The sequence below is a fragment of the Selaginella moellendorffii genome, unplaced genomic scaffold (assembly GCF_000143415.4).
Source record: "Selaginella moellendorffii unplaced genomic scaffold, v1.0 SELMOscaffold_87, whole genome shotgun sequence".
Taxonomy (NCBI): Eukaryota; Viridiplantae; Streptophyta; class Lycopodiopsida; order Selaginellales; family Selaginellaceae; genus Selaginella; species Selaginella moellendorffii.
The window spans coordinates 742,941-768,097 of record NW_003314348.1 but is presented as its reverse complement, the minus strand read 5'-3'; the positions used below and the strand labels follow the sequence as shown (position 1 = coordinate 768,097).

Below are 25,157 nucleotides of genomic sequence, written 5' to 3'. Positions count from 1 at the left end.
TCCCAGGAATAGCGGAAGGTGAAAAAGCATCTTCAGTCTACTTGCTTGTTGGTAAGATTTCATTGATAAGACTTGTTCGATACCAAAAGAAATATCTCAACTCTGTTACAGAAAGCTAGTGGCAAACCAATAAAGCCAGCTCGATCATATGAAGTTGAAAGCACAGCTACAAAAACCTTCAAGTCAAAGCCACTCTTTGAGATGATCAACTGATTGCAAGCTGGTTAACAATGTTAGATAGCTTCGCGGACTTATAATCTTCTCGAAGTTGTATGAATCTGCAGGAAATTTGGAAAGAAATGATACGCACAAAAAGCACAGAGGTATTTAAATACCGAATCGCATCCTTGCTAGCGTTGCGCAAACTCCCGTCAACTAGTGTTTTCAGGCTCTCCGGTGCGACGATGAAAATGTTAACCATCCTGGAAAAGGGATACAATCTGAAATAAAAACAAACATATCAGAAACGTCAAAACTTACGTTCCCAAGAGTTCAAACTTCTCGTCTACTGTGGGAGCCTTGAAACTGCGAACGAACTCAGCAAACTCGGTAACGTCACGTTTCAATCTGAGGCCGCCACTGTAACATGGCAAAATGAGAACCGAGATGTTGAAAATTTACTTGTTTCACCTTGGACTAAATGTGAACCTTTGCCAGTGAGTGATAAGCGATTTGTATAGACGGCATCCCTGAAATGTCGTGTTATGCGTGTATGAAAATGAGTAGAGAACCATACCAGCTCAGTCACAAAGACTTGTCTGTTCGAAACATCCAAAGCTGTGTTGGTGGAATCCAGCATCCGAGACAAGAACGCTACCACTCTGCAGCGACACGCACTTAATCCAGTACTATGAATTTGGAGAAGAAGGGTTACCGTGTGCAGGCGTTAGTCGGCCGATGGTCCGGTAGACTTCCATCATCCGAAGGCTGATAATCATGCACTTTTTGTTCCAAAGCCAGTAGGCGTTCCGCCTTCAAGGAAACGTACTAAGTGGAGTTTTCAACAAACGAAGCATACCTCAGCTATCATGGAGTCCATACAAAGCTGCAAGCCCTTCAATACAGCATCCTCAGCATGTGACATGGATGTTGCTATTTCCTCACAGCACGCGGCATGTGCCCCATCGACCGGAAGAAGAATCCGAGCGATCGTGTTCACAAAATACTGCAAAGGCACGCATCGTAGTTTCGAGCATAAATGTGTAAGCCGCACATACCTGCTGAACAATGGCGACATTAGTCGTAGCCCTTTGCACGGTGGTCATGAAAGAGCTGACACTAATCTCACCGGCGTTTGCAGCAGCCTCGGCCTAAACATGATGATGTAAATAAAAAAGAAACGAGAAATACTGGAAGAACTAACCGCTGAAGCAGCAGCAGCTGCAACCCGACGGCTAACTGCAGTTCCAATAGCGAAACGTTCTCTCAATGCTGCGGCTTCTCGGAGAGCGTCTTGACCACGTTCTAAGGCCGCAGTAATATAGTGATTTACCTACAAATAACATTGATAAGTCAAGACTCAAGGCACGTAAACTGTAGCTTCACAGGCTTACTTGCTCCAGTAGGCACGTAAAAATCGCTCTCACGTTCGATGCTAGAGATCCAGGCTGATGTAAGGAAAATAATTCAATAAACCATCCACATAGGGAGGAAACCTTAAACCTGAGCTCCCGTTAGCAGGCTGCACCGAAGAACAGCTTCTTCGTTCCAACGCACAAATTCAGTTACAACTTCAGTTGTCAAAGATGGTTGCGAAAAGTTTTGAAAAGCAGCCATTTTGCTTCCACGAGGACCAATGTCTGGAGGTGGAGGTAACGCTGCCCTGACCTCGGCCATCTGTTGAAACTTATATAATGGCGGAGATATAAAATAAATGATTACCTTCGCTTCAAACATTTGAGAAAGCGATGCCTGTTCAAGTTCGATATAGTCATCCCTATGACTAGTGAAGAGAGATTCCGCAAGAACTGCAACAGTAGAGTCATTAAACACAAGTTCTGAAGCATGAGCCTTAATGAGCCGTACCTTCAACGTCCAGCTCGCCACAACCTAGAGCCCGAAGATCTTTTGCAAAAGCTTGAGTCTTTTCATAAGTGGCCGCCAACAGTTTCAGATGCTATGGAACAACGTAACACATCAAAACACAATAACGACGTATAAAGTATATTTAATTACCTTACCTGAAGAAGGCCGCCCTCTTCTATCAGAGCCGTACTTGCAAGGTTGGGTTTGACAAGGAGCTTATCTAGGATAGCAAATACTCTTTGCTCCATAACTCTCTGCACAACTTCAATTGCTATCTCTCCAGAAGAACAAAACACTTACCTGTACAAGGATTGACATGACTGCATCCGGCGATGGGAAAACAGCAGAGACCGTTGCAGATTCTCTCCGAACCGTATCTAAGAGGAACACATAAATAAAAACATTTTAGAAGGAAAAGTTATATACCTGTAATTTCCTTGTAAAGCTTTCCCAACCCACGAATTATTGTTGCCGTATCTGCAACAGGTTGTGGCGACCCAGGCGCTGCAGTGTCTGTGGTTTGATCCCCAAGCACAGTTCTTGTGTCTTCATTCATTACCTCGACATCTAAAAACATAGGACGCGAGGCAACATAGCGTTGCATTGCTCTGGCGCCTCTATTAAACTACAGATAAAAAACGATTGAAAACGACATCAGGAAAAAGAAAAATAACGAACCTGCGACAATATTTTTGCACATTCGCCCATGGTAGATAGCTCCTTCTTCTGCGAGGCAGCGTCAAACCGATCAAGAAGGCGGTTCTCAAGTTCTAAAATATGGAGCAAAGTAAGAATTATTTCCAAGAAATATGAAAGGCATACCATTACAATACTCCTGAAGGTTTGCCACGGCAACTTCTAGGCCGGGGTTCGCATTTGCAGTCCCTTTGACGGTGGTGCCCGTGGCACCAGAGCCAGTTCCTCCAATGTCTTCTTCGGCGAGAGCACCTAATACAAAAAAAATCTCATTATAAAAACGATGACTAGAGCTTAATGAAATACTTACGAAGTTTTTGAGCTATAGCTGCCGCCTCAGCAACACGGTTGTCGTCTGAGAAGAGTGGAGACAGTCCCATCAAGTCACCGGACTTTGTATTGAACTCCATCAAGTACTGTAGAGAAGAACATCACACGATTGTAATGACCACAAAATTCACGCACTTTTATCAGCTCAATTGTCTGAGTAGCCGTCTCCCGTTGTGCATCTGCACTCTGGAACAACAATTTACACATCAAATTCACTCGACTGAAGGGCCGAAAGACTCAACCTGCAAGTGGTCACCAATTCGTGCTGCCGTTTGTCCAACACCCGAAATCCGATTATCCAGCTTACTGAAGCTATCAAACAGGCCATGAACTCCTTTTTCGAGCTACCAGAAAACGAGAGTGGATTGAGAACGGGAAAATAAGATTAGACCACGCAAACACTCACCTCGGAGAGCTTTGTTCTATGCCTGATATCCTCCGCGCTTACTTCTTTCTTCACTTTCTCAAGCTGCGCATCCGCCTACATTCAAAATAACTTGTTAGATCAAAGCGTCTCTTACGACATGAATCACCTGGAGTCCAAGCTCAAGGAGCTGCTTTCGCGCCTCCTTAAATCGAGCAAGCAGCGCATTTGCCTCGGCAAACGCAGGCTTCACGAGCTTCTGGCCATTCGAAGCAGCATCCTCTTGAGGCGGCGGCTTTTCACCGTCTTCCACTTTCAGTATGTCGCCGACGAGATTGTTGAAGAACGCATCGAAGGAGAAGTCCCCCTGGATTAGATCCAAGTCGCTCAACAAAGCCTACAATCCAATCCAGCGTACCTGGAAGTCTTTGATAGACAACGAGACTCCAGATTTCGCAGCAGATCTCTTGCCGCCACTGGCGGACGGCATTGTCGATCGATCCAATCTTAGCTGGGCGCCAGGCCTAGGGTCCCCCCTGTTTACACAAAATGAGGAACCCTAATTCATAGATGAGCAATAGTTCCCACGACACCTTCGCGAGCAATAAGCTGATCGAGCTGCTGGGAAAGAGGGGAGATCTCCACCAGGCGCGACGGGTCTTCGATCGAATCCAGATCAAGGACTCATTCTCATGGGTGTTCATGATCACGGCTTACGCCCGGATGGGCGATGTCGTCAGTGCCAAGAATCTCTTCGACGAAATGCCCCTCCGGAATCTCGCTGCCTGGAACGCGATGCTCGCGGCCTACGCGCACCACGGCCGGATCGACGACGCCAGGGCTTTCTTCTCGAGATTCCCCTCCAAGAACGTTGTGTCGTGGAACACGCTCATCACCGCGATCGGGAGGGACGGCAATCCGGAGGAGGCAATGAGAATTTTCGACGCGATGCCGCTGAGAGATCTCGTGTCGTGGACGGCGGTGGTCGCGACGCTGGCTCAGAACGCTCGTCTGGATCGAGCCAAGCAGCTCTTTGATGAAATGCCGGAGTGGGATTCGGTGTCAACAACGGCACTCCTGGCCGAATTCTCGCAGGAGGGAGATCTGGCGCAAGCGATCCAGCTCTTCGACAGCATTCCAGAGCCGAATCTCATCTCCAGGACAGCGATTCTCGCGGCCTACGCGCAGAACGGCCAGATCGAGAGGGCGAAGCAAATATTTGACGCCATGGAAGAAAGAAACCTCGTCTCGTGGAATGCGATGCTCTCGGGCTACGCGAACGAGGGAAAGCTCGATCTGGCCAAGGACGCCTTCGATTCCATGCCGGAGCACGACGTGATCTCCCAGACCGCGATGATCGTTGCCTACGGCCAGAGCGGGAATCTGGCCGAGGCCTCGGAAATATTTGCTCGAATGCCACATAGAACCCTAATTTCCTGGAATGCGATGCTCGTATCATACGCCCAGAGCGGGCATCGTGGCGAGTGCCAGCGACTCTTCGATCGAATGCCGGAGCAAAACCTAGTCTCTGCCACCGCTATGATAACTGCCTACTCCCAAGACGATGACCTAGAAAATGCCGAGAATCTCTATGAATCTCTTCCGGAGAAGAATGTTATTAGCTCCACAGCCATGATCTCAGCATATGCCCAAAACGGGCATTTGGTAAAGGCTAAACACTTGTTTGATTTCATGCCCATGAAAAACCTAGTGTCGTGGAACGCCATGCTAGCAGCATATTCACAAAGTTGTCAAGTAGAGAACGCCCACTGGATCTTTCTCACAATGCCACAGCACAATTTAATCTCTTGGAACACTCTTATTGCTGCAAATGCCCAATTAGGGCAAATAGAAACGAGCAAAGCTCTCCTGGATTCCATGCCGGAGCGAAGCGTCGTCTCCTGGACGGCGATGCTCGTCGGCTATGCGCAGAGCGGCGACCTCGACCTCGCGAAGCGGACTTTCGATCGAATACCAGAGCCCGACACGATCGCGTGGGCAGCGATCGTCGTCGTCCACGCCCAGAACGGCCACTACGCTCAAACCCTAGAGAGCTTCGATGCGATGAAAGCGCTCGTCCGCCCCGACGAGATTTGCTTCTCGTTCGCGCTGCTGGCTTGCGTCCACGCCGGGAAGCTCGCGCTGTGCCGATCGATCTTCGTGTCGATGGCGATGGATTTCAATCTGGGCGCGAGGAAGCCGCATTACACCTGCGTTGTCGATCTGCTGTGCCGCGCTGGGCATCTAGACGAGGCCGAGGAGCTGATCGCGAGCATGCCCTTTGTTCCCAATGTCCTGGAGTGGCGATGCTTGCTGGGCGCTTCCCGGAGCTACCGCGATCGCGAGCGCGGCGCTAGGGCAGCGATTGGAGCTTTAGATCTCCATCCAGACGATGGCGCGGCATATGTCCTCCTGGCTAACACGAATATTCACTCCATTGATGGTTGCTGACTCAGCGCATTGTTTGACACGTGGCTCCTGTTGTCCAGTGGACACTTGTTGGAGAGAGAGAGGGAGAGAGATTATTTAAACGAGGAACGTTTGGGGGTTTTGGGATCGATTGATTTGCCTTGCTCTTGTTGATTCTTCCGCGAGGTTGGATCGATCGATTTGCTTTCTCTCTTGCAGATTCTTCTGCGAGGAGATTTGTGTGTGAATTGTTGGCGCAGCAGGGGCTGGAATCGATGGATTCCAAGCACAATGTCCAGCCGCTGCCCAAGAACTTGGGATTGCGGCACGCGCATTCGAGGGAGGAGGCGATGAAGCTGAATTTCATGGAGCTGGTCGCCGGCGGGCACGGGGTTTTGTTTGGCTCGCGGATTCCCAAGCATTACTTCATGGTGAAGGGCTTTGGCCAGACTGATGCTGGCGATGGCGCCGATCCCTGGGAGACTGGATCGTATGATCTAGCGTTGGAATCGGCTGGTATGCTTTCCCTCTTTCGATTGGATTGTTGCTTACACGCGTTCTTCCAGGGATCATGGATTTCAACATCACGCAGTACTCATCAGTGATCCCTCCGGAATCCTCCAAGATCGAGTTCCATGAAGCAAAGCCATTCTTCCGGCATGGAGCGGTGATGGAAGCGATCATGGCGAGTATGAATGGTGTCAAGGGAGACAGAATCACGGCTGGAGTTGCCCGAATTCAGGCAAGAAATCACTCTCCTTTCTCCAGGAACTTCGATCCCATTGAAAACTTTGGATCCACAGATTCGAAGAAAGCGAGACAACGCAGTGATCGGTGGCTATGCGGCGGAATACAGTGGCCACGCCAGAGAATCGGAGGCCAGGAGAATCCTTCAGAAGGATCTGGAGGGCATTTTCAAGCGGCGATTCGATCAAGAGGACTACGAAGTTTTCGAAGAGGATTTCATGATCCAAGAGAGCGAGGTAGAACAAGGCTTTGGGACTGCCCTAGCGGCCATATGCTTTGTCACTTACGTGGAACCTGTTTTCGTAAACATGTCATAACGGCACTTTCCGAGTATAGTAAACCCTCTGTTTTTAGGGCTCTAACGATACTTTCCAACTATAGGAACTCATACCATAAACCCTATTTGTCCCATCTCTTGTGGATATGGGGAGAGCTCTTGGCGATGGCGCGCTTGCGTCTCTCTCCACGGGATTTCCACGAGCTCCATCGGTTCTCAGGCACCGGGTGGATATTTCGGCAGGAACTCGTCGAAATCCCGTCGTTCTGGCGCTCGCAATGCCTGGTAAGATTGATCGGATTGGTATTTCCTTTCTCAGGGCATTTTCGATGGCGCGCACAGCAGGGAAGGACAATCTGGCGTCCGATTTCATGCGCTTCGTGAACACGTCGGGCCATTCGTGGCCGCTGGAGAATCGCAAGCCGACGCCGCTGATGCCGCCAAGTACCGTGGTGAAAGCTCAGGTGCTGCCGCCTTTCTCTGCTCACGAAATTTGCGATGAATGGGAGGTTCTAGATGGATGCGTTGATGCGGAATGACTGGCCTGAGGAAGACAGTGGGATCAAGACGGCTTTCGATTTCGCGATGAGGCCATTGCCTTATCAATACGACGAAATTCCGGATGACAAGGTAGAGTTCGTGCTGTCTATGACAAGTTCTCAAAATTCTTTCCAGCCAAGAGCTAGAGCTTGGGATGCCTCAGCAAGGGTACTGACTTGTCAAGAGTTTATAGAGTCTTTCAAGTACTCCAGCTATGTCACAATGGTGAATTGCCTCGACTGGAAGGTAAAATCCTTTTATTATGTCGTTTATAATTCTTTACTTCTGTGGAACTTGAATGTCAGGTGCTTTCTCCTATGGTGTTTCGAGGTGAGAGAAGAGCTGTTCAAGCTATTGAAGTGAGATTCAAGACAACATCCGGAGAGACAAGGACAGCGGCATTCACGTTTTCTCTGCAACGAGTAATGCTCTTTGGATTGATGTCTCATTTCTTAACAAATGAATATAACCATCGCAGGTCGTCAATGGTCCTTATAAAGACTGCTGGATGGTAGCCGGTGCTCGACTAGGAGACTACGCATGAATTTGTACATACCTTCACAAAACGGGATCGTCCTTAGGAAAGAACGTCACGGCTCTAGACCTTGGCCCTCGTCTTCCACTCAGTAATCAGCTTATTCAAAGCATGGTGGGGCGTGAGTTGCTTGTGCTCCAGCCTCAGATTTGTCAAAGGTGATGTATCGTGAGCTTGAAACCACTGCCTAATCGCTTCGTACTCGTATGTGTATCCATCAGCGGCCACCACAGGCTCCTGCATTACTTCCTGCCAAGAATACAAAACGGAAATATCAGCAGACGATCCGGGAAAGAAAGCAAGCTTTACCCGAAAAATGGGACACAGGAAGATGGACGGTGGCACGGCTTTCGGATCCCCGGCGAGAGCTCTGTTGGTGGCATGTATCGCAGCACAATTCTCGGCATAGTTCCTGGCACCATCCAGCATCGGAAGAACAGTCTCGAGCATCGGTCTTTGCCGCCGCCTCATCTCAGCACACTGCAGAGCCAAGCAGGCAACTTCTTCGGCTTTTCCAACCGGCCAATCTCCAGCACTCGGGTCCAGGACACTGCTAAAGTTCCCACACTCTATAGCTTCTTCAACGATGGCATGAACTCCAACAGGTCCCCTTCCCGTTAGCAGCTGGAGGATAACAATTCCAAGCGCGTAGACATCCGACTTTGGACCGAACAGCCCGGTTCTCTGGTACTCCGGGTCGATATAAGCGAAGGTTCCGACAGGTGTGGTGTCCCTGAAGTACGTACTGTTGATTGCGGCCAGTCTTTCTGGAACCAGCTTTGCGAGACCGACGTCGCCAACTTTGCTCACGTTGTTATGGTCGAGAAGAATGTTTGCTGGCTTCAGGTCCCTGTGAACTACTGGCTCTGGTCCGAGGTTGTGAAGGAAGTACAACGCTGATGCTACCTCGGCTGCTATTCGAAACCTCGCATACCACGGCAGTGGGGGAGTTCCGTTCTTACAGAAGAGCATGTCATCCAGACTCCCGTTTGCCATGAACTCGTAGACGAGACAGCCTCTGTGGGAGCAGCAACCGAGCAGAACCACCATGTGTGGATGTTGAATCCTCCCCAGCAGCTCCACCTCGTGCTGGAATTCCTGCGTCCTTTGGAAGCCTTCCTTCTTCAACACTTTGATGGCTACGTCTCTGCCATGGAGCTTTCCTTTGAAGACGAGGCCGTAGCCTCCTTCTCCCAGTTTGAGATCCAAAGAAAAGTTCTTGGTGGCTGCCTCGAGTTCGGCGTACTCGTACTCCTTGAACGTCCTTTGAGACAGCAGCGACAGTTCTTGGAGGGATTTCCTCCGTGTTCGCGGAGCTGGCATGGAAGGTCCTTCAAGGGAGTCATCCTCTCGGTCGGCAGTGCTGGAGCTATCAACTTCGAGCTTCGCCATGTCCCTGGACATCGTTTCTTTTTCTTCGACATCAAGAGCGGCCTTCGAGGTAACTGTGACTTTATCATGTAATGGCCTGTAATCTTCCGTTCCAGATGATTCGATACCAGAACTGCACGAGCTCTCGGACCTGCCAAGCTTTGTTAAAGCTCCCCCATTCACCACCGACTTGGGACCGGAACTGGAAGAACTCCTACTCCCAGACTTGCTGCTTCCTCCCAACTTGTGGCTGATCAGCGCCATCCTTCCACTAGCAGCACCGTCACCGAGCTCCACAATCTCAATCTCTTCCGAGGACGCGCCTGTTCGATCACGAAACGGAGAAGCAAAGACCCGGGCGCCACTTATCTCGTCGAGCGGAGCATTCTCCGGAGGAGGACTGGACGCTAGAACAGCTTGCTGCCGGGTGGTGGGGGATCCGGAGGAGAGAAAGCGCGAGAGGAAGCCGACGTTCCACATCTGTCCAAGGCCTTCTGGCAAACCATGCAAACGGGCAGGCGGATGAGAGTCCAAGTCTGCTAGATCCAAAGACACGTTTCTCGCTCTACGCTTCCGCAAGAACGAAGGCAAAACGCTACCTTGGGAGGACGAGCTCGACGATCGCTCCGAGTCGGAGGTTCGCGAAGAGGCGGACGAGATCGACCGGGAATCGTCCAGAGCTTTGATCGGGAGGAGCTTGTCCTTGGCGATCACACAGACGGAGCAAAAGCTTGGCGCTCGAGCGGCGACGTATTCTCCGGTTCCTGGGCCAGAGAGCTTCCTGGAGGAGGAGAAGAAGAACACGATCCTGTAAGTTTTGCGAAGGTTTGTTCTACATTTTTTTTACCGTGTGAGGCCAGTGCGTCCAGCGCTTCCTAGAACAAGCTTTTGGATTTCCAGTGCATGGATGGACTTCAAAAGGCCCTTTTGGACGGAATCATTCTCGACTTGGACGTAGTTTGGTTTGATCTGGAACAAGAACGTAAAAATCCAAGCTTGCATGCAAACGAATTTGGGAAGAACAAAAAGGAAAAAAAAACCTGATGAGCGTCGCACAAGCTCTTGAAAACCTCCACAAATGCATTAATCTTGTCCTGCACTGTCTTGGCGTATTGAGCTACTTTCTCCGGCGATAGCTGCGCAACAGCGAGATTGCCCACTACAAACAAGACAACACACCTCCATAAAACTCGGGGGCAAAAAAAAAGTGGCCACTGTGCGTCCAAACTTGCCTGGAGTTGGAACATATCGGATTGGATGCTGGACGTGCACAAGATATATCTCATCTCCGGCACTCACGGCGTTGTCGAAAGCCCATCTCAGAGCTCCAATGCTGCGCTTGCTGCTCTTGATCCCCACTGCTACTTTTAATCCTCCTCCTCCTCCTCCATCATCCATGGCCTAGCTTAATCTTCCTCAAACTCTATGCCCAAAAGCCCAATTGCGGATTCCCTACACCCCCGCGCCATTGCGACGGCTCATCAATCCAAAAGCTGCTAGACTTCCAAGCGGCGAATCTAAGAGCCATTGGCCGGCGGCGGCGCCGCTACTACTACGCAGGAAGGCGGATTGCTACGATCCTGATTTGGTAGAGCGGCCTCTCTCCCTTCCAACATGACAAAAACTGGCGTGCTTCGGCGAAACTTGCGACGCAGACCGAGTTACTGGATCCCTCAGAATCGGGCGGCAGAGGACAGGCCACTTGGCAAGTTTGGAAAAGCCACGCGGTCAAACACGTCATTAAATACACTCTGCTGAGTCACTCATTGGACAGGTCTATTTTTACTTTCAAAATTCCCCTCTACTATATTTGCTAACTATAAAATAACATTTGATAAGGTGGAGGATATCTTTGATATCCTCTATAACAATTGTCCATGTTACCAAATCCCCTGCCATGATGCTACAATCTCCAAGTAACACACATCTGACTAGGGTTTAAGAATATTTAGAAATATTCTTTTTGTGTTAGGGTAGGTTAAGTATTGTTTATTAATCTTTTTCCTGTTTCCCTTTTGTCTTTTTAAAGATTTAAACAACATTTTAATTTTAGTCGAAAGCAATAAGCGATCCAAACAGGAAGTGTTGCATAATGGGAACCTTGTCCAGCACCTCCGCCCTGTACATCTTGAGCATCCCACTGTGAACCTTAGCCCAGCTCGCCACCCCGCTGATATCATCGATCATGGGCGAGTGCTCCGCCAGGGGGCCCTTCTTCACCTGCTTGACAAACCTCACGCAGCCCAGGTACAAGAACTCGCCCGAGAAGTTGTCCAGGATGTCCTGGTTGTGGATCGACTTGGGCCTCATGTGCTTGTGATTGACGAGCTGCGCGGCGCCAAAGATGAACGGCAAGAAGTGGTAGTCGTCCAGCCCCCACACCCCGTGCGATCCCGCCGGCTCCATCCAGTACGTGGTCTGGAGCTTCCTCATGAGATCCAGGTAGCGCACGAACACGCGCGAGACGAGCGCCTGGTAGTCCTCGCGCGAGAACACTCCGATCTTCGCCAGGCACAGCAGGAAGGCCGCGAAATTCGCCTCGTGCCCGGTGCCATAGTCGATCCTCGTCGCGTTCCCGAAGCTATCCTCCAGATACGGGAAGAGCTCCTGGATCACTGGAGCCATCCCGCTGCTGGAGCCCCCTCCTCTCCCCTGTTCTAGCAATTCCGGAGGGATCAGCGATGCGATCAAGCCCGGGCTTTCCTGCTCGAGCCGCGCGTGCCACTCCCTGTATGCCGGATTGCCATACCTCACCGCCTGGGTCGCGGGCGGGATGTCGTCCACCCAGCGGCTCATCGTGCCCAAAATCTCCACCAGCGCCGCCGTCGCGGGGGATTCTACGCACGGATCCGAGAGCTTGTGGCCGATGATCGCCTCGCTGAGCGCCACCACGAACCCTAGGAACTCGCGCCCCGCCGGCGAAGCGTGGAGCTTCTCCAGGTCCGCCGGAGACGTGATGCGCTTCCTGGGGCGCTGGAATGCGTGGGGAAGAGGGATTCGCTCGATGGCGCAGGATTTGGGCACCGGCGCGATCGATGCCGGGGTCATCCGGGGACCCAACATCGAGGGTGGCGGCTGCTGCTGCGGCCATGGCGGCGTGCCGCCATACCATCCATCGCCCATCGCCCCCGACTCCACTTGCCCTAAAATGCGATCAAGGAGAAGAAATGTGGCAAAATCGAAGCCGCTAGATTTCGCGCTTCATTTCTTTACAAAAGAGGAGAGAGAGAGAGAGAGAGAGAGAGAGAGAGAGAGCTCCTGTATTTAACTCTCTTCGAGGAAGAGTGGCTCTTGGAATTTCTTGAGTGCATCGATGATGCTGGCGAACGAAGGTCGTAGTTCTGGATCGCTGGAACAAAAAACGTAGTGAAGAGAAGAAAGTTTCGAGAAAACAGCGAGAAAGAGAGCTTACTTTGCCCAGCAAGACTCGATCAGAGCTCGCATCTTGGGGTTCACATTACTGGGGATTTGTAGCCTCCGGCCATTAAACGCTACGGCCGCTACTACCTGAAAAGAGATAGCTCGTCTTGATCAAAGAAAGAAAAGAGACAATTTTTTTTATCTACAACACATACCTGCATAGCAGTGAGTCCTGTCCAAGGCTTTTGTAGAGTTACAAGCTCCCATAGAACAACACCAAAGCTGTACACGTCGGACTTCTCCTTGGAAGGCTCGTCACGAAGCACTTCCGGGGCCATCCATTCTGGCTGGTGATTCCACAAAAAAGGAGAAACATATCAGTGGCGCCAGCGAACACAAGCTTTTACCGTGCCAGCGCCAGTCTGAGATGACAGAAACGTTTTAGACTTGAATCTTGAAAGACCAAAATCGCACACCTGGAGTTCCATACCGAAACGTCAATACTCTCGCGATACTTCAGCCATCACTAACCTTCACTGTTAGATATTTGTCCACAAGAAGGTTGGGTGACTTCAAATCACGATGGACAATCGCAGGCTTGCTTCTGTGAAGATAATTTACACCTCTAGCCTGAACAGAACATGGATTGATACACGACAATCATTACTTTTGCCATACCACATCAAGTGCCATGCGCAGCCGCCTCTTTTCGTCCAAGATTTCCCTTGCCTTCGGAGTATGCAGTAGTCGAAATAGCGCGCCCCTGTATCGTGACATTATAAGGACCAGATAATTCCAGTTGCACCACCCACCTGGGGAGATACTCAGTGACAATCGAAAGATGTGGAGATTTCGTCACGGCACCCATAAAGAGAACAATATTCGGATGGCGTAGCCTTCGTAAGATGACAATCTGTAAAGTTTGGTTACTGGAAGGGTGTCCCAAAGAGATAAAAAATGCTCACCTCCCTAGTCAGCTCTGACAGCAATTCTTGCGTTGCATCTTGATCTAGCAGGATCTTAACAGCGACATCCTATAACAACCATAGTTCAGCTAACAATCCAATGGGATAGAAATTTTTGTACCGTTCCTTGCCAATCTGCCAAGTGCACAGTGCCAAAGGACCCTGAAGGAAAAGGAGCATGTCAGTTCCATCAACATAATGTAAATGGTTACCTCCGCCTAGTCGTTCTTTCAAAACAAGTTCTTCCCAGGGTATCTCCCACTCGCTGAAAGTGTCAGTTCGGCTAAAGGATTCAGCGTGTTGCGAAGGCAAGGTACCATGCTGATTACGATCCAGGAAATGCAAATCGCCATTACTATTTTTGTTGCTACTTCCGGTGGAACTGCTATTATACAGATGAGACTGGTCCGCTGAACATGCCACTTTCCCATCTGTTATAACATGCCTGAGAATAACGTTTTTCATTTTGCGTATTACCTCGATTATCAGATATCTGAGATGCTTCGAAGTCTGAAGCCATATTCCAAGTTCGATCATCGTCAGTTAGAGTCGAGGATCTAAAATCGGGAAGCCGTAACGGTGACGTCACTGGTATCGAGTAAGAATTGAGAAACGAAGACCATTCATGTAGCTCTCCAGGAGAACCAATCAAGTCGACAAAATACTCCCTGTATGTACACGCAACGTCAAAAATATGTGAATCGGAAGACTTCTTAACCTTTCTGTGCCACAAAGCACCAGACAAGACGCTCCTTTGTCCAGACCGCAGTACTTACAGCCACGAGCAATTCGACAAGGTAGGCCTATGCTATCTGCCAAAAACTGAAAGAGCAAAGATTTCCAGAAGAGAAAAAAAAAGAACTTCTAGAGCAATAACCTTGTAGAGAAGGGCACGGTGCCAGCAAAGTCCAATCCGGACAGTGCCAATGGGAATGACGGCACTATGCAAGGCATCCTTAAGCTTTCTACTCCTCGTTATCCAGTGAGAGATAAGTTCTCCTTCGCCATTTGATGCTTTGCCACTGCAAAAACAATCACTTTCGTTGCGCTGAATGTTTGAAAACTAATCCTTACCCCATGACGTTACTCACAAACTTCCCAAGGCGTTCCGGCAGCTCGGAAGCATTGCTGCATTCATAGCCAATTGCGACAGCGGCCTTCTCATGTTCGCACAGAGAAGAGTCGCAGCTTCTATCGATGTAAACAGCTTCCAACGAAACCTGAGAAATGTCGACTGCACGAAGAGCGTCCAGAGTTGGCATCCGCCCTTTGTCATCCACATCAGTGCACATCGCCCACACGTATGGATCTATTCCATGCACATAGTAGAAACCATCGTCGATCCTATCGCTATATCCCAGACTTCCGTGAACCTGAGTCAAGCGAAGGACTATAAGAATCACATCACTTAAAGTTCGAGAGAAGCTTACCCAGAATCTATGGCTCGTGAAGACGGCGGGATTTGGAGGAACCACACGAACTTGAGTTGAGAATGGAATCTCCTCTACATCAGCCATCATCCGAAGCACTAGCGCCATTTGTAAGTTATAGCCCGTTTCTGCCTGCTGCATCCAGCTTCCACACGGTTCTCCAGCTTTCTCCAGCGATATACAATCGTTTGAGTCGAGTGTCCGGGGCGGAGATAGCGTGAGTGGTGGAAAGTCAGTCGAGCGAAGACTCTCTGTGAAGCTCCCTCCACTCGACTGTCGAGGAAGTGGAAGTATCCTTCCCCCATCATGCTGCTGGCTTGAATCACTGATCAAAGTTCCTCCTCTATCAGCTGATGATCTATTGGTAGCTCCAATGGAGATGGCGATTTCTTGGAATCTCCTAGTCCAGGAGGCATGATCTTCTACACTGACTCGCCCGCTCTCAACAGCACCTAAAAGGGGAGCTCGTTCGACTACGTCGTCGCTAATCTCTGCCTTGCCAAGAATCCCGACGCCAAAGCGGCCACTGCCATCATTGCCGGCTTCAAATCTGCGGAAGGATCCCAGCATACTGAGAATCGATGCCGCTGCTCAAGCGGAGCCGCATCGTTGCATACCCCTTCCGGATTGGATTTCTCGTCTGGAATGCGCTGTTCTAGCGGCAGATTCGCGTCGGATAGCTACTCACCGGCTATTGAGAATGCGGGCGCTGGATGAGGCGCTTGACACCGATGTCGCCGCTCTCCAAGCCGCGGAGCGCCAAGAAGAACCCTAGGCGAGCTCGAGGAGCCCTAATTTGGTGTGGAGGCACAGGCCACGACAGTACATGCATCTCTCCCGGTCTAGCCTCAGACAATTGTTTTTGCGACAAGTTGACGGGCCCGACGGGAAGAAACGTGCAAAACGCTGACGTGCTGAGCTGGATATCCGTTTAGGGCCACGTCAGCATTCCACGCAGCTTTCCAGTTCAGCTCGACTTAAATGACGGACAGGATTGACGTGCTGAGCTGGAAAATTCTTTTGAAAATTTCTCACGAGTGACGCCCTAGCTGGGGAGGGCGGAGGAGCAGCGAGCATGCGCGGATTCGCCAGTAACAGGAGGGCTCTCAGGGTTGCCGTTCCCAGGCAGGACACAAACATCTCGGATTTCCTGTAAGTTCTTCCTGGCGAGAGAGGCTAGATCGAGAGAGATTCGAGTTCTTCGGGTTTCTCTAAGTCTTGGATTTGCTGCGGTAGGACCGCGAGTGGCACATTTCAAGATGGGGACATTCTCCTCAACCGGGATGGTTTGCGAGTTGTCACTCAGGAGCCCACGACCAGCGTAAGCCACACTTGAAACAAAAGAGAAAACTCGAGCTAAAGCTTGCAATGAACCCTCCTCTTCTTTTTATTTTTTTCCTTTCGGTTTTTCTGCTGTAACCACAGCCTGTGGATGGCCAAATTGCTCTCACAGACTTGGAAGCTGTCAAGGTGATTGGAAAAGGCAGCAGTGGAGTTGTGCAGCTTGTTCGTCACAAATGGACTGGACAAGTCTTCGCACTAAAGGTACTCGCGAGTCCTTTTAGGAGTTCTTTGCTCATAGTTTTTGAAGTTTCAGGCGATCCAAATGAACATCCAAGAGACTATGCGAAAACAAATCGTTCAGGAGATTAAGATCAACCAGTCCTCGCAATGCCCCTACGTTGTAGTTTGCTACGAGGCCTTCTACAACAACGGAGTCATTTCCATTGTTTTCGAGTACATGGACGGAGGCTCGCTTCTGGATGTGATCAAAGAAGTGAATGCTCTTCCCGAGCCGTATTTGGCAGCCATTTGCAAGCAGGTAACTCGAAATACTTTGATCTCCGAGCTTCAAACTTTTCTCTTTTTTTGTTTCAGGTGCTCAAGGGTCTGGTGTATTTGCACCTTGACCGTCGTATCATCCACAGGGATATCAAGCCATCAAACCTTCTCGTGAATCACAAAGGCGAGGTGAAGATCACAGACTTCGGTGTAAGTGCCGTCTTGGCAAACTCCATGGGACAACGAGACACTTTCGTTGGAACATACACCTACATGTCGGTAAGTTTCAAGTTTTCTTTCTTTGTTTCTCGAGAGACAGAAACTCATCGCTTGAATCTTCGAGCAGCCTGAGAGGATCAGTGGGGGCGCTTATGGCTTCGAGAGCGATATTTGGAGCTTGGGCTTGACGCTGCTGGAATGCGCGACTGGACGGTTCCCATACTTGCCTCCGGGCCAGGAGAATGGATACTTGAACTTCTACGAGCTGCTCGAGACGATTGTGGAGCAACCAGCACCCGTTGCGTCGCCAGAGATGTTCTCGGCCGAGTTTTGCTCGCTCATATCTGCGTGGTATGTCTTGAAAACCTCCAATTTTTTTTTCCAGTTGGATGTTTTGGAGCTTAGATTCTCTTCGATGAATTTTCGCAGCATCCAGAAGGAACCGAAGGATCGAATGACCGCTGCCGAGTTGCTGGTAAAAATTTTCCGATCGCTCTTCTCGAGATCTAACATTTTATTCTGATGGTTTGTAGAAGCATCCGTTCATCCAAAAATACGAGAACGAGGACATCAACTTGGCTGTGCTGGTTCCCAGGCTGCCGCCCGGTGCTTAAATGTCGGCGTTACAAAAAAGAGTATAAAAGTATTTGTATTATTATTATTCCACCTCAGCGAATAATGACCTGACATGGCGCCCAGGTGGCCTCCACGCGACTTCCCCTGACAGCATGTCATAGGCCCCGCTAGAAACATCTGGCTTGCATTGGTCACCTTCGTTTCTTCATTTGTTGTTCGTGGCCCTTGTAGGGTTTCCACTGGTGCCTGGGACGCCCGGAGCGGCGGGATCGATGCGCTCCCCCAGCGCTTGCGAGTGAATCGGCTCTGGCCGGGTGCTAGAGATCGCGCGCCACGCTCTCACAGCCGGGATTGGGGTTTGGGAATTTCGGGTCTCGCGTCTGTCACGGGCGCTATTTCCATGGATCCAGCGTGAAATCTCCGGCGCCGGGCACCGCATTCTTCCAATGCACGTCCATCGGTGAGAGAAATCCTCCCCTCTCTGGTATTTGTCAGTTATATTTTCGTTGGATTTGCCACTTCCAGGTCTTGATTCGCGGCGAGCGAGTGAGCGAGCGACGGTGATGCAAAGGATGCGGCAAAATTCCATGTCGGGGCGATGGAGGAGCGCCGAGGAAGCTCAGGCGGACCGGAGAGCCTTAGCTACCAGGTTGGGGCTTTCAGAATTCTCGTCCTTGGCAGGCTCGCGCTCCAATCCAGACGGTGCTTTCGACACGGACATACCGGGTCTGTCGTTACTCCCGGCCCCTCCAAGCATGGATCATTTACCATTTAATAGTGGGTCGGGAAGATCATCGTTCGCCACTGGCACACGGATAGGAGGGGGATGCGTCAGCCATAGCCGGGGTGGTCCTCGAGGGGCGAGCCAAGTAATCCACCGGAGTAGTGGGAATTTGGAGATGTCGGCATCGGGGCCCTGTGGTGTTACGGATGGAGATATCGACATCTTCCACGACTGTATGAACTTGGAAGAGAACGCCACCTTCTCCAACATGTTTGACGATCTCGACTTGGAGGGATCGGAGGTTGGTCCGGGCAGGGATGAGGCAGCATCGTCGGGGGCATTTGCTCAGCCGGATGCGGTCGCCGCTACCATGCAGATGGGAGCTCCAAGTTACAATCCGGCCACCGTAACAGGTAATAGTTCTTCTAGAGGTTCCTCGTGCAAACGAAAGAGTTGCAACATCCCGTCGGCTTCTGGCTTCCAGGACGGCTTGAGCATGAGGCACATCCAGGATGGTGTTGGGGCTGGTCACCAGGGTGTGGATCTCTCGCAGAGGCCAGCGTTTATGCTACCGCCTCCATCGGGTGGTGCATCTTCGTCGAGGTCTGCAGCACTCATGGAAGGCCCCCGGCCTCAGAAAACAAGGCTCTCATCCGATGCTCTGGACTCGACTCTGGGGGCCTCGCTGTTCACGAGTTCCAGGATGCCAGATTTTGCGGGGCTCAGTGGCACGAGTGGCAACGCTGGCAGCATCAGCATGCACCCCTCACAAGTGTATCCAAGAGCTGTTCGGAGGACGTTTCCTCCTGGCCCTGACTCGTTTCGTATCAGGAGGAATGCGCTGCTCGACTACTCGCCGGGTCCAGATGGAGCTCCAAGTCACGGTCATCTGACATTTTCGGGTGGATCTAACCCACGGGATCCCGGTGCCGCGATGGCTTTCTCGGGAGGTAGCAGAGCAGCAAGGCTTCACGGTGGAAGTTCTAGCATTGGTGGACAGGGTCTGTCGAGAAGGATTGCCAGAGTAAGCTCCGGCAGAAGCATGACTGCCAGTGCTTCTCCAAGGGAACAGGCGGAGAGCAGGATCAGAAGTGTCAGCATGGCATGCTTAGAGAATGGTACGTTCACAACTGGGAGCAACCGTGGTCCTGCCATTCGACGTGGAGTTGCAAACTATCTGCCTACACTGGGCGCACGGCACCCTCCTATAAGTGACGCAAGGCAGTTGCACGGTTACAATGGGCGTGCGGCGTTTTTCACTCACGGACGAACCATGTCTCCACCACAGGTTCCGAGTTCGCTCATGGAAGCACCAGAAATGAGACCCCCACCTCCGTTTGAAAGCTCACAGACATTTAGACACCCAGCGTTAGCCGTGGGAAGAAGGGACCTTTCGGCTCTCAGTGAAGGCTTCATGGCTATACCGTCACAGGAGCTCGAGTGGGATCACCATCGTCCCCGCCTAATGGCCGGGGGATTAGCTGAGGTTCGTTCGCGACTTCCTTTCTTTTGATGATTCCTTCTCTCTTTTTTTCTTTTCCAGATATTGCAAGCGTTGGAGCGCGTAGAAAGGGACGAAGATCTTACACGCGAGGTCCGTGCTTACAAGTTTTGGAGCATTTTTTGTTTAGCTAACGAGATTATATTGTGCAGCAATTGATAATGCTGGAAGCTACGACTTTCCTGTTTGGGGGCATTGGCCTCCACGACGACCACAGTGACTGGAGGCTGGATATTGACAACATGTCATATGAGGTAACTGTTTTAAACATGGAGGCATTTAGCATTGTGCTGTTACAGGAACTACTCGCTCTGGGCGATCGAATTGGAACCGTCTCGACTGGTTTATCCGAGGACACGATAGTCCAGCAGCTGAAGAGAACGAAGTATGCGGCTGCTTTAGCTCGGAGCTCGGAGGACAGTGATGTAAAGTGCTGTGTTTGTCAGGTACTTTCCCTTTTTGTTTTTGCGATTTCTGATCTTGCCTCGCTTGATCTACCAGGAAGAATTCGAGGAAGGAGTCGAGTTGGGGACTATCAATTGCGGGCACAACTATCATATGGACTGCATCCGCCAGTGGCTAGTTCGGAAGAACTCGTGTCCAATCTGCAAAGCCACGGCGCTTCCTCAAATCTCGGAACCTGGAAGCCCAAAGTTACAGGAATCTTCTTCGTAAGACTAGAAAGGTCAGCCTTCATATTTGGATTTGAGCGCATCAGCGCCATAGGAAGAAAGAAAGGTCCCTTACACATTTGCTACTTCGATCGATGATCATATGATAAGAAACAAGGATAAAGAGAAAAGGAAAAACAACAGGTTTCAGCTCACTGTAGCTGGGTCAAAATGGTGCAATCGAACGTAACCATCTTTACCGTCGCTAGAAAAACTGCGAAATAAAGAGTAAAATTAAGCAAAAAGAGAAGAAAAATTAAAAAATTACCATTTCTGGCTCAAAACTTCCATCTCACTGTAACTTGTAGTAATCCGGGTCAAAATGGTGCAATCGAACGTAACCATCTTCACCACCGCTAGAAAAACTGCAAAATAAAGAGTAAAATCAAGCAAAACAAGGTGAAAAAGGAGGTTACCTTCTTCCATCCGGGTTGAATGCGAGCGCGTTGATGGGACCGAAATGCCCTCTCACACCACCGATCTCGTCGCAAAAGATCTACGAAGAGAAGAGAACTAAACTTTAGAAAACCACTTGGAGTGTTTACCTTGTGGAAAAACTTGGCCTCGAATTTTCCGGCCCGTCGGTCACTGGTTGTCACCTGGGATGCTTCTTGTCCACCTCCAACGACAACCTTTCGTAAATTTATCAGCGGTCATGGAAAAGTAGAAGCTCTGCTCGCACTTACATGGTTCATGAGCGGAGAAATGGCGACAGCGTTCACTGGCCTCTCAGTGGAATAAGTCTTGAGCAAAGTGAGAGTCCTGGTATCCCATAGCTGCACAAAACAAAGTGAGTTCTTTGAGGACAGCACTGGGTGACCACCTTCGCGGTTTTGTCTTGAGAGCCAGTTATGAAATGGGAGCCATCCGCAGAGAGCGAGAGTGAAGTGATGGCACGAGAATGTCCATTCTCCTTGTCGGTTTTCTTGATCACCTCGCCAGTCTAGAAAGGAAAACGAAGAGGAACAAAGGTGCTTGAGTCACATAGCTTCCATACCTCCACATCCCAGATACGTATCACTGTGTCCTCTCCAGCGCTGATGATCGTCTTGTTCAAAGGCCCCCACACGACTCTGTTGATTCGCCCGGTTGGCCCCGTGAAAGTTTTGATGGATCCCTCTGAGAAGTGCTATAAGTTATGGAAGCAAAACAAAGAAGAACGGAGAAAACGAAAGGAAAGCACTTACGCTGCAAGCCACTCGACTCTACGCTCTTGATGTGAATGGCTGACACAGACTCCATGAAGGGATCCGTGCTGATCACCGCGAGCTTGTCTCCCTCGGCGAAATCCACAGCCCTGGCAGGCGATACGAAATTAAAGGTGTGAAGCTGAGTCCCAGTTTCCACGTCCCAGAGCTTGACACTCTGGTCGGCGGAGCCAGTGATCAACCGAGTCGAATGCCCTGTTCCCAAAATTACGATTTTATCCCTCTAAATTCTGGATCACTTACTTGAGACATCGCAACACCACACAGCTCCATTGTGGCCTCTGTAAGTCCCGAGCCGCTCACCATTGTGGCCGTACCACACAGTGGGATTGTGATCCTTGGCGCACGAGAAGAGCAGATCCCCGTCCCTGTTATACTTGAGGAACGTGAGCGGGCGCTCGTGGCCCTTCATGAGAATCGGCCTCATCTTCGCGAGCGCGCAGAAACCCTAGAACGCGGCTCGCTAGAACCCTAAACTTACTACACTTTATTAGCAAACCTAGCCAAAAACCCTAAAAACAGAGCAAAGCTTTGTTAGGGCTAGGAGAATTTGCAGCTCTGGCGGAGGATGTGTAGCGATCGATCCACGAATCCGAAGCGCGTTTGCGCGAGGTCGAAGTAGAGGAGATTGTCGAACTGGTGGAACAGGCCGATGGAGGATGTGGCGGGTGGATCGCCGGCGCTTTGGATTGCGAGGCAGCCGATTGCGTTGCCGCGGAAGAATTCGATGACCCGGCTACCCACCAGGTTCCAGGGTATGTTGTTCCGGAAGATGAGCTGGATCGCAGGGAAAACAGGGCCAAGCCGGTTGAAATTCATGCCGCTCGCGTTGAAGCAAAGATCGAAGGGAAGATTTTGGGCTGGGACGATCGAAATGTTGAATGCCGTGGCGTATTTCTTGAAGGATTGCGCGATGGCGGCATAGACCGGGGTCGGGACTTTCGTGTACCTGTTCGTGGAGCTCAGGGTGAGGCCTCCAATGCCGGTCTTGGGATTTATGGAGAACAGGGATGGGTCTAGCTTGAGATCCGAGAAGTCGGTCTGGATCGTCCGGAGATCGAGGTAGTAGCGTGATGGAAACACAGGATTGCTGACGAATGGGACGAACGAGACTAAGCTCGAGATGTTGATCCCGCCGATGATGATACTGGAGTCATCTCCGAAGAACAGCGAAGATGGCGAGTCGGGAGAAAGGCACAGGGCGAATTTTCGAGGGACTGAGAAGGAGGAGGCGATCTGGAGCGGAAGAGCAAGGCTGTTCTTGCTCAAAGCTGCGACGCCCACAGACTTTCCGGCGGCGCAGCCGAAGATGGCGGTACCTTTGGCACCGGCAGGAGCCGTGAAGCCAGTCAGCGTCTCTTGGAACGCAGGAACGGATGTTTTCGGTGATATCGGCAGCAAGCACTTGTTTGTGGAGCAGTGGCCGGAGCATGCATTCGAAGAACAGGGAAGCGGGGAGAATGTAGATGACTTGCCTGGTTCGAAGGAAGAGTTCTTGCCGCAAGGGAGCCAGGATGTTTCGGCATTTAGATCGACTGCTAGCAGCTGCTTTTGCGGAGGGGTGCCAACGCTCAATGAGACTCGAGTTCCACCGGGATTGAGTCGTGCTACGATGGTGGCTCCTGAGCTTACCGCGATCAACGAGAGAAGCAGGAAGAGATGAACGAGCACCATCGCCAAGCAGCTCTCTGGGGATTTCGCTATCTCTCTCAGGAAATGCCAGAGGTATGGATAACGCCCTCACTTCTTTAATGGTTTTCCATCTTTGCTAATTATAAATGGTGTAGGTTATGGCTGACAGCGTGGGGGCACTGGTAATATTGACAGAGAAAAGGAAGGAACAGGGACCGGGCTTGCTGCAATGGGTGTTACGAAACTATCAGCTATGGCTCCATCAATTTGGAATTGTCATCCTTTACATTCGACCACCAATCCGCTCCATCAAAAGCGGCAGTAAGAAATCTTATTCCAGCTACTTAATCGCAATGTTTTTTTCCAGTTGGAGAAGTCCCGCTTGCAATGGCCAACCAAGGATTGGTGAAGTCGGCTCGTGAGGAAGAGCGCCGGCGGCTCCAAGAAACTGTGAAAAAGCTAGAGCATATTTGCCTCGAGAATAAGGTGAGAAATGCTGGCGAATGCTTAATTTAGCTGATTTTCTACTTTTTATTTTTTGATTTCCAGGTTCGAGTAAAAATCGTATCCATTGTGAGCTCTGAGGGCTCTTTAGGCAAGGTTATCGTCCAGCATGCTGTCCAGCTTCAAGCCCGAGCGTTGTTTATGATCGGACCCTCACAGAAGGGATTGAAATGGTACGCGATTTAGTTTTCGTAATGGTTTCTCTTATTGTTTTGTTTGTAGGAAGTTTTCCCGGCATTTTAGTACTTCAGGTTACGTTAAAAAGAACGTACCTCGCTGGTGCGCAGTGCACATTGTTTCACACTTCGGTAAGTTCTTGGTTATTTTCGTGTTGAATTCTTTAAAAATTGTGAGGAGTTTCAGGCGATATCGACGACAGTAGCAGCTGCAGTCCTCGCCTTAGCAAATCATCCTCACAGAGCAGCTTGTTTTCGATTAACCATTCCAAGCCTGTGGTTTGTTCTAACTATTTTCACCATATACTAATGTATTGTGGCCCAGGATGACGAACCTCAAGAAGACGACACAATTGTCGGTCTGGAGGACTGGCTAGACGGCAAGAGTGCAAACATTCTACGCTGGCGAGACATCACACAAATCGCCCTGGAGATCTCCAGTGCCGTGGCATCAAGCGCGTTAGAGCACGACGAGGTGACAGCGAGTAGCATTCTTCTCCGAGGTAAACATCTCCACAAGGTTCTAGCTTACGAGGGACACGAGATAGTCCAGCCCCTGGAGAAGACATCCAGGAACATATCCTCGTTTGGATTGCTCCTCCTCCAGCTGCTGGCGAGGCGGCCATCGCCGAGCAGCTTGGCCGAGAGGTTCCAGGACGCGCTGCGGCAGGACAAGCTGGAAGCTTTGCTCGATCCGGCCGCCGGCTGGCCGCTCAAAACCGCCAAAGAGATCGCGGTCCTGGCTCTCGAGTGCCGGAGAGCCGCCAAGGGCGATTCGAAGATCGAGGAGCTGCGAGCGCTACTGACGAGATCGCTCGGTGGTGACGAAGAAGACGACGACGAAGAAACAGTGATGAAGTTAGACTTGGATTTCTTCCGGCGCACGACGAGATTTTCGCGCAGCGAAGATGGTTTGTACGTAGACATGGATTTCAAGCTCGAAAAGTAAAAATGAAGAAAAGAAGAAACCATCCTTTTTATCATGTCTTGCTGCTAGAGATTTGCTGGAAGCTGGAATTAAATTTCTCGTGTATTTTATTAGGCCTAGATACTTGTCACTCATGCAAGCACTTGGATTTAGTTGACCACGAAAAACCACTAAGGCAAAATCGAGG

At 50.5% G+C, this 25,157-nt stretch overlaps 10 protein-coding genes and 1 pseudogene across 14 annotated transcripts; 6 read left to right on the top strand and 5 right to left on the bottom strand.

The window, feature by feature from the left end:
• Window positions 1–31: 31 nt before the first annotated feature.
• LOC9636654 (exocyst complex component SEC10b) lies at window positions 32–3,966 on the bottom strand. 3 transcript variants are annotated; one of them, XM_002988208.2, is made up of 24 exons: window positions 3,834–3,966; window positions 3,585–3,782; window positions 3,458–3,532; window positions 3,294–3,395; window positions 3,187–3,237; window positions 3,032–3,137; window positions 2,848–2,973; window positions 2,704–2,795; window positions 2,452–2,650; window positions 2,326–2,402; window positions 2,181–2,279; window positions 2,026–2,116; window positions 1,882–1,967; window positions 1,663–1,836; window positions 1,554–1,607; window positions 1,364–1,492; window positions 1,218–1,310; window positions 1,019–1,165; window positions 875–972; window positions 737–821; window positions 631–689; window positions 481–579; window positions 336–422; window positions 63–278 (listed from the first exon to the last, which is right to left on the bottom strand). In XM_002988208.2, exons 1-24 carry the CDS (start codon window positions 3,903–3,905, stop codon window positions 206–208), a joined length of 2,472 nt encoding a protein of 823 aa, XP_002988254.1. In that variant the 5' UTR covers window positions 3,906–3,966; the 3' UTR covers window positions 63–205. The 3 variants fall into 3 exon arrangements, with proteins under 3 accessions (XP_024517816.1, XP_024517817.1, XP_002988254.1); XM_024662048.1 differs by having other exon boundaries at window positions 32–422; XM_024662049.1 differs by having other exon boundaries at window positions 42–278; window positions 1,663–1,967.
• Window positions 3,967–3,985: 19 nt separating this feature from the next.
• Window positions 3,986–5,866, top strand: LOC112341610 (pentatricopeptide repeat-containing protein At4g02750-like). Its single transcript, XM_024662009.1, has one exon. It carries the CDS (start codon window positions 3,986–3,988, stop codon window positions 5,864–5,866), a length of 1,881 nt encoding a protein of 626 aa, XP_024517777.1.
• A 104-nt stretch (window positions 5,867–5,970) lies between these two features.
• Window positions 5,971–6,929, top strand: LOC112341617 (pyruvoyl-dependent arginine decarboxylase AaxB-like). The gene is made up of 3 exons (XM_024662059.1): window positions 5,971–6,340; window positions 6,391–6,566; window positions 6,628–6,929. Exons 1-3 carry the CDS (start codon window positions 6,100–6,102, stop codon window positions 6,886–6,888), a joined length of 678 nt encoding a protein of 225 aa, XP_024517827.1. The 5' UTR covers window positions 5,971–6,099; the 3' UTR covers window positions 6,889–6,929.
• Window positions 6,930–6,960: 31 nt separating this feature from the next.
• LOC9636301 lies at window positions 6,961–8,128 on the top strand. Of its 3 annotated transcripts, XM_024662057.1 has the most exons (6): window positions 6,961–7,133; window positions 7,191–7,312; window positions 7,365–7,478; window positions 7,524–7,634; window positions 7,694–7,810; window positions 7,867–8,128. In XM_024662057.1, exons 1-6 carry the CDS (start codon window positions 6,995–6,997, stop codon window positions 7,930–7,932), a joined length of 669 nt encoding a protein of 222 aa, XP_024517825.1. In that variant the 5' UTR covers window positions 6,961–6,994; the 3' UTR covers window positions 7,933–8,128. The 3 variants fall into 3 exon arrangements, with proteins under 3 accessions (XP_024517825.1, XP_024517824.1, XP_024517823.1); XM_024662056.1 differs by having other exon boundaries at window positions 7,194–7,312; window positions 7,694–8,128; XM_024662055.1 differs by having other exon boundaries at window positions 7,694–8,128.
• On the bottom strand, window positions 7,790–15,873 carry LOC9636653. The gene is made up of 20 exons (XM_024662008.1): window positions 15,050–15,873; window positions 14,694–14,992; window positions 14,497–14,641; window positions 14,338–14,441; window positions 14,097–14,287; window positions 13,832–14,050; window positions 13,741–13,781; window positions 13,620–13,688; window positions 13,467–13,567; window positions 13,333–13,417; window positions 13,186–13,284; window positions 13,062–13,130; window positions 12,870–13,001; window positions 12,707–12,801; window positions 12,564–12,643; window positions 11,395–12,437; window positions 10,527–10,695; window positions 10,335–10,453; window positions 10,142–10,263; window positions 7,790–10,075 (listed from the first exon to the last, which is right to left on the bottom strand). Exons 1-20 carry the CDS (start codon window positions 15,617–15,619, stop codon window positions 7,987–7,989), a joined length of 5,841 nt encoding a protein of 1,946 aa, XP_024517776.1. The 5' UTR covers window positions 15,620–15,873; the 3' UTR covers window positions 7,790–7,986.
• LOC9636300 lies at window positions 11,302–12,548 on the bottom strand (annotated as a pseudogene).
• Window positions 15,874–16,051: 178 nt separating the features above from the next.
• On the top strand, window positions 16,052–17,764 carry LOC9636652 (mitogen-activated protein kinase kinase 1a). Its single transcript, XM_002988298.2, has 8 exons — window positions 16,052–16,201; window positions 16,286–16,370; window positions 16,475–16,594; window positions 16,647–16,871; window positions 16,928–17,110; window positions 17,178–17,401; window positions 17,480–17,525; window positions 17,584–17,764. The coding sequence occupies exons 1-8, from the start codon at window positions 16,125–16,127 to the stop codon at window positions 17,662–17,664; spliced, it is 1,041 nt and encodes a 346-aa protein (XP_002988344.1). The 5' UTR covers window positions 16,052–16,124; the 3' UTR covers window positions 17,665–17,764.
• Window positions 17,765–17,819: 55 nt separating this feature from the next.
• On the top strand, window positions 17,820–20,677 carry LOC9636299 (E3 ubiquitin-protein ligase MBR2). The gene is made up of 6 exons (XM_002988297.2): window positions 17,820–18,086; window positions 18,152–19,836; window positions 19,894–19,944; window positions 20,004–20,105; window positions 20,151–20,297; window positions 20,353–20,677. Exons 2-6 carry the CDS (start codon window positions 18,190–18,192, stop codon window positions 20,524–20,526), a joined length of 2,121 nt encoding a protein of 706 aa, XP_002988343.2. The 5' UTR covers window positions 17,820–18,086; window positions 18,152–18,189; the 3' UTR covers window positions 20,527–20,677.
• On the bottom strand, window positions 20,577–22,220 carry LOC9636298 (eukaryotic translation initiation factor 3 subunit I). Its single transcript, XM_002988205.2, has 9 exons — window positions 21,974–22,220; window positions 21,710–21,925; window positions 21,520–21,641; window positions 21,346–21,465; window positions 21,209–21,298; window positions 21,068–21,154; window positions 20,939–21,018; window positions 20,791–20,887; window positions 20,577–20,736 (listed from the first exon to the last, which is right to left on the bottom strand). The coding sequence occupies exons 1-8, from the start codon at window positions 22,155–22,157 to the stop codon at window positions 20,815–20,817; spliced, it is 972 nt and encodes a 323-aa protein (XP_002988251.1). The 5' UTR covers window positions 22,158–22,220; the 3' UTR covers window positions 20,577–20,736; window positions 20,791–20,814.
• LOC9636651 (aspartyl protease family protein 2) lies at window positions 22,202–23,415 on the bottom strand. The gene has a single exon (XM_002988204.2). It carries the CDS (start codon window positions 23,402–23,404, stop codon window positions 22,271–22,273), a length of 1,134 nt encoding a protein of 377 aa, XP_002988250.1. The 5' UTR covers window positions 23,405–23,415; the 3' UTR covers window positions 22,202–22,270.
• LOC112341616 lies at window positions 23,359–25,022 on the top strand. The gene is made up of 7 exons (XM_024662054.1): window positions 23,359–23,455; window positions 23,518–23,683; window positions 23,730–23,848; window positions 23,912–24,039; window positions 24,089–24,174; window positions 24,230–24,321; window positions 24,368–25,022. Exons 1-7 carry the CDS (start codon window positions 23,390–23,392, stop codon window positions 24,989–24,991), a joined length of 1,281 nt encoding a protein of 426 aa, XP_024517822.1. The 5' UTR covers window positions 23,359–23,389; the 3' UTR covers window positions 24,992–25,022.
• The last annotated feature ends 135 nt before the right edge of the window (window positions 25,023–25,157 follow it).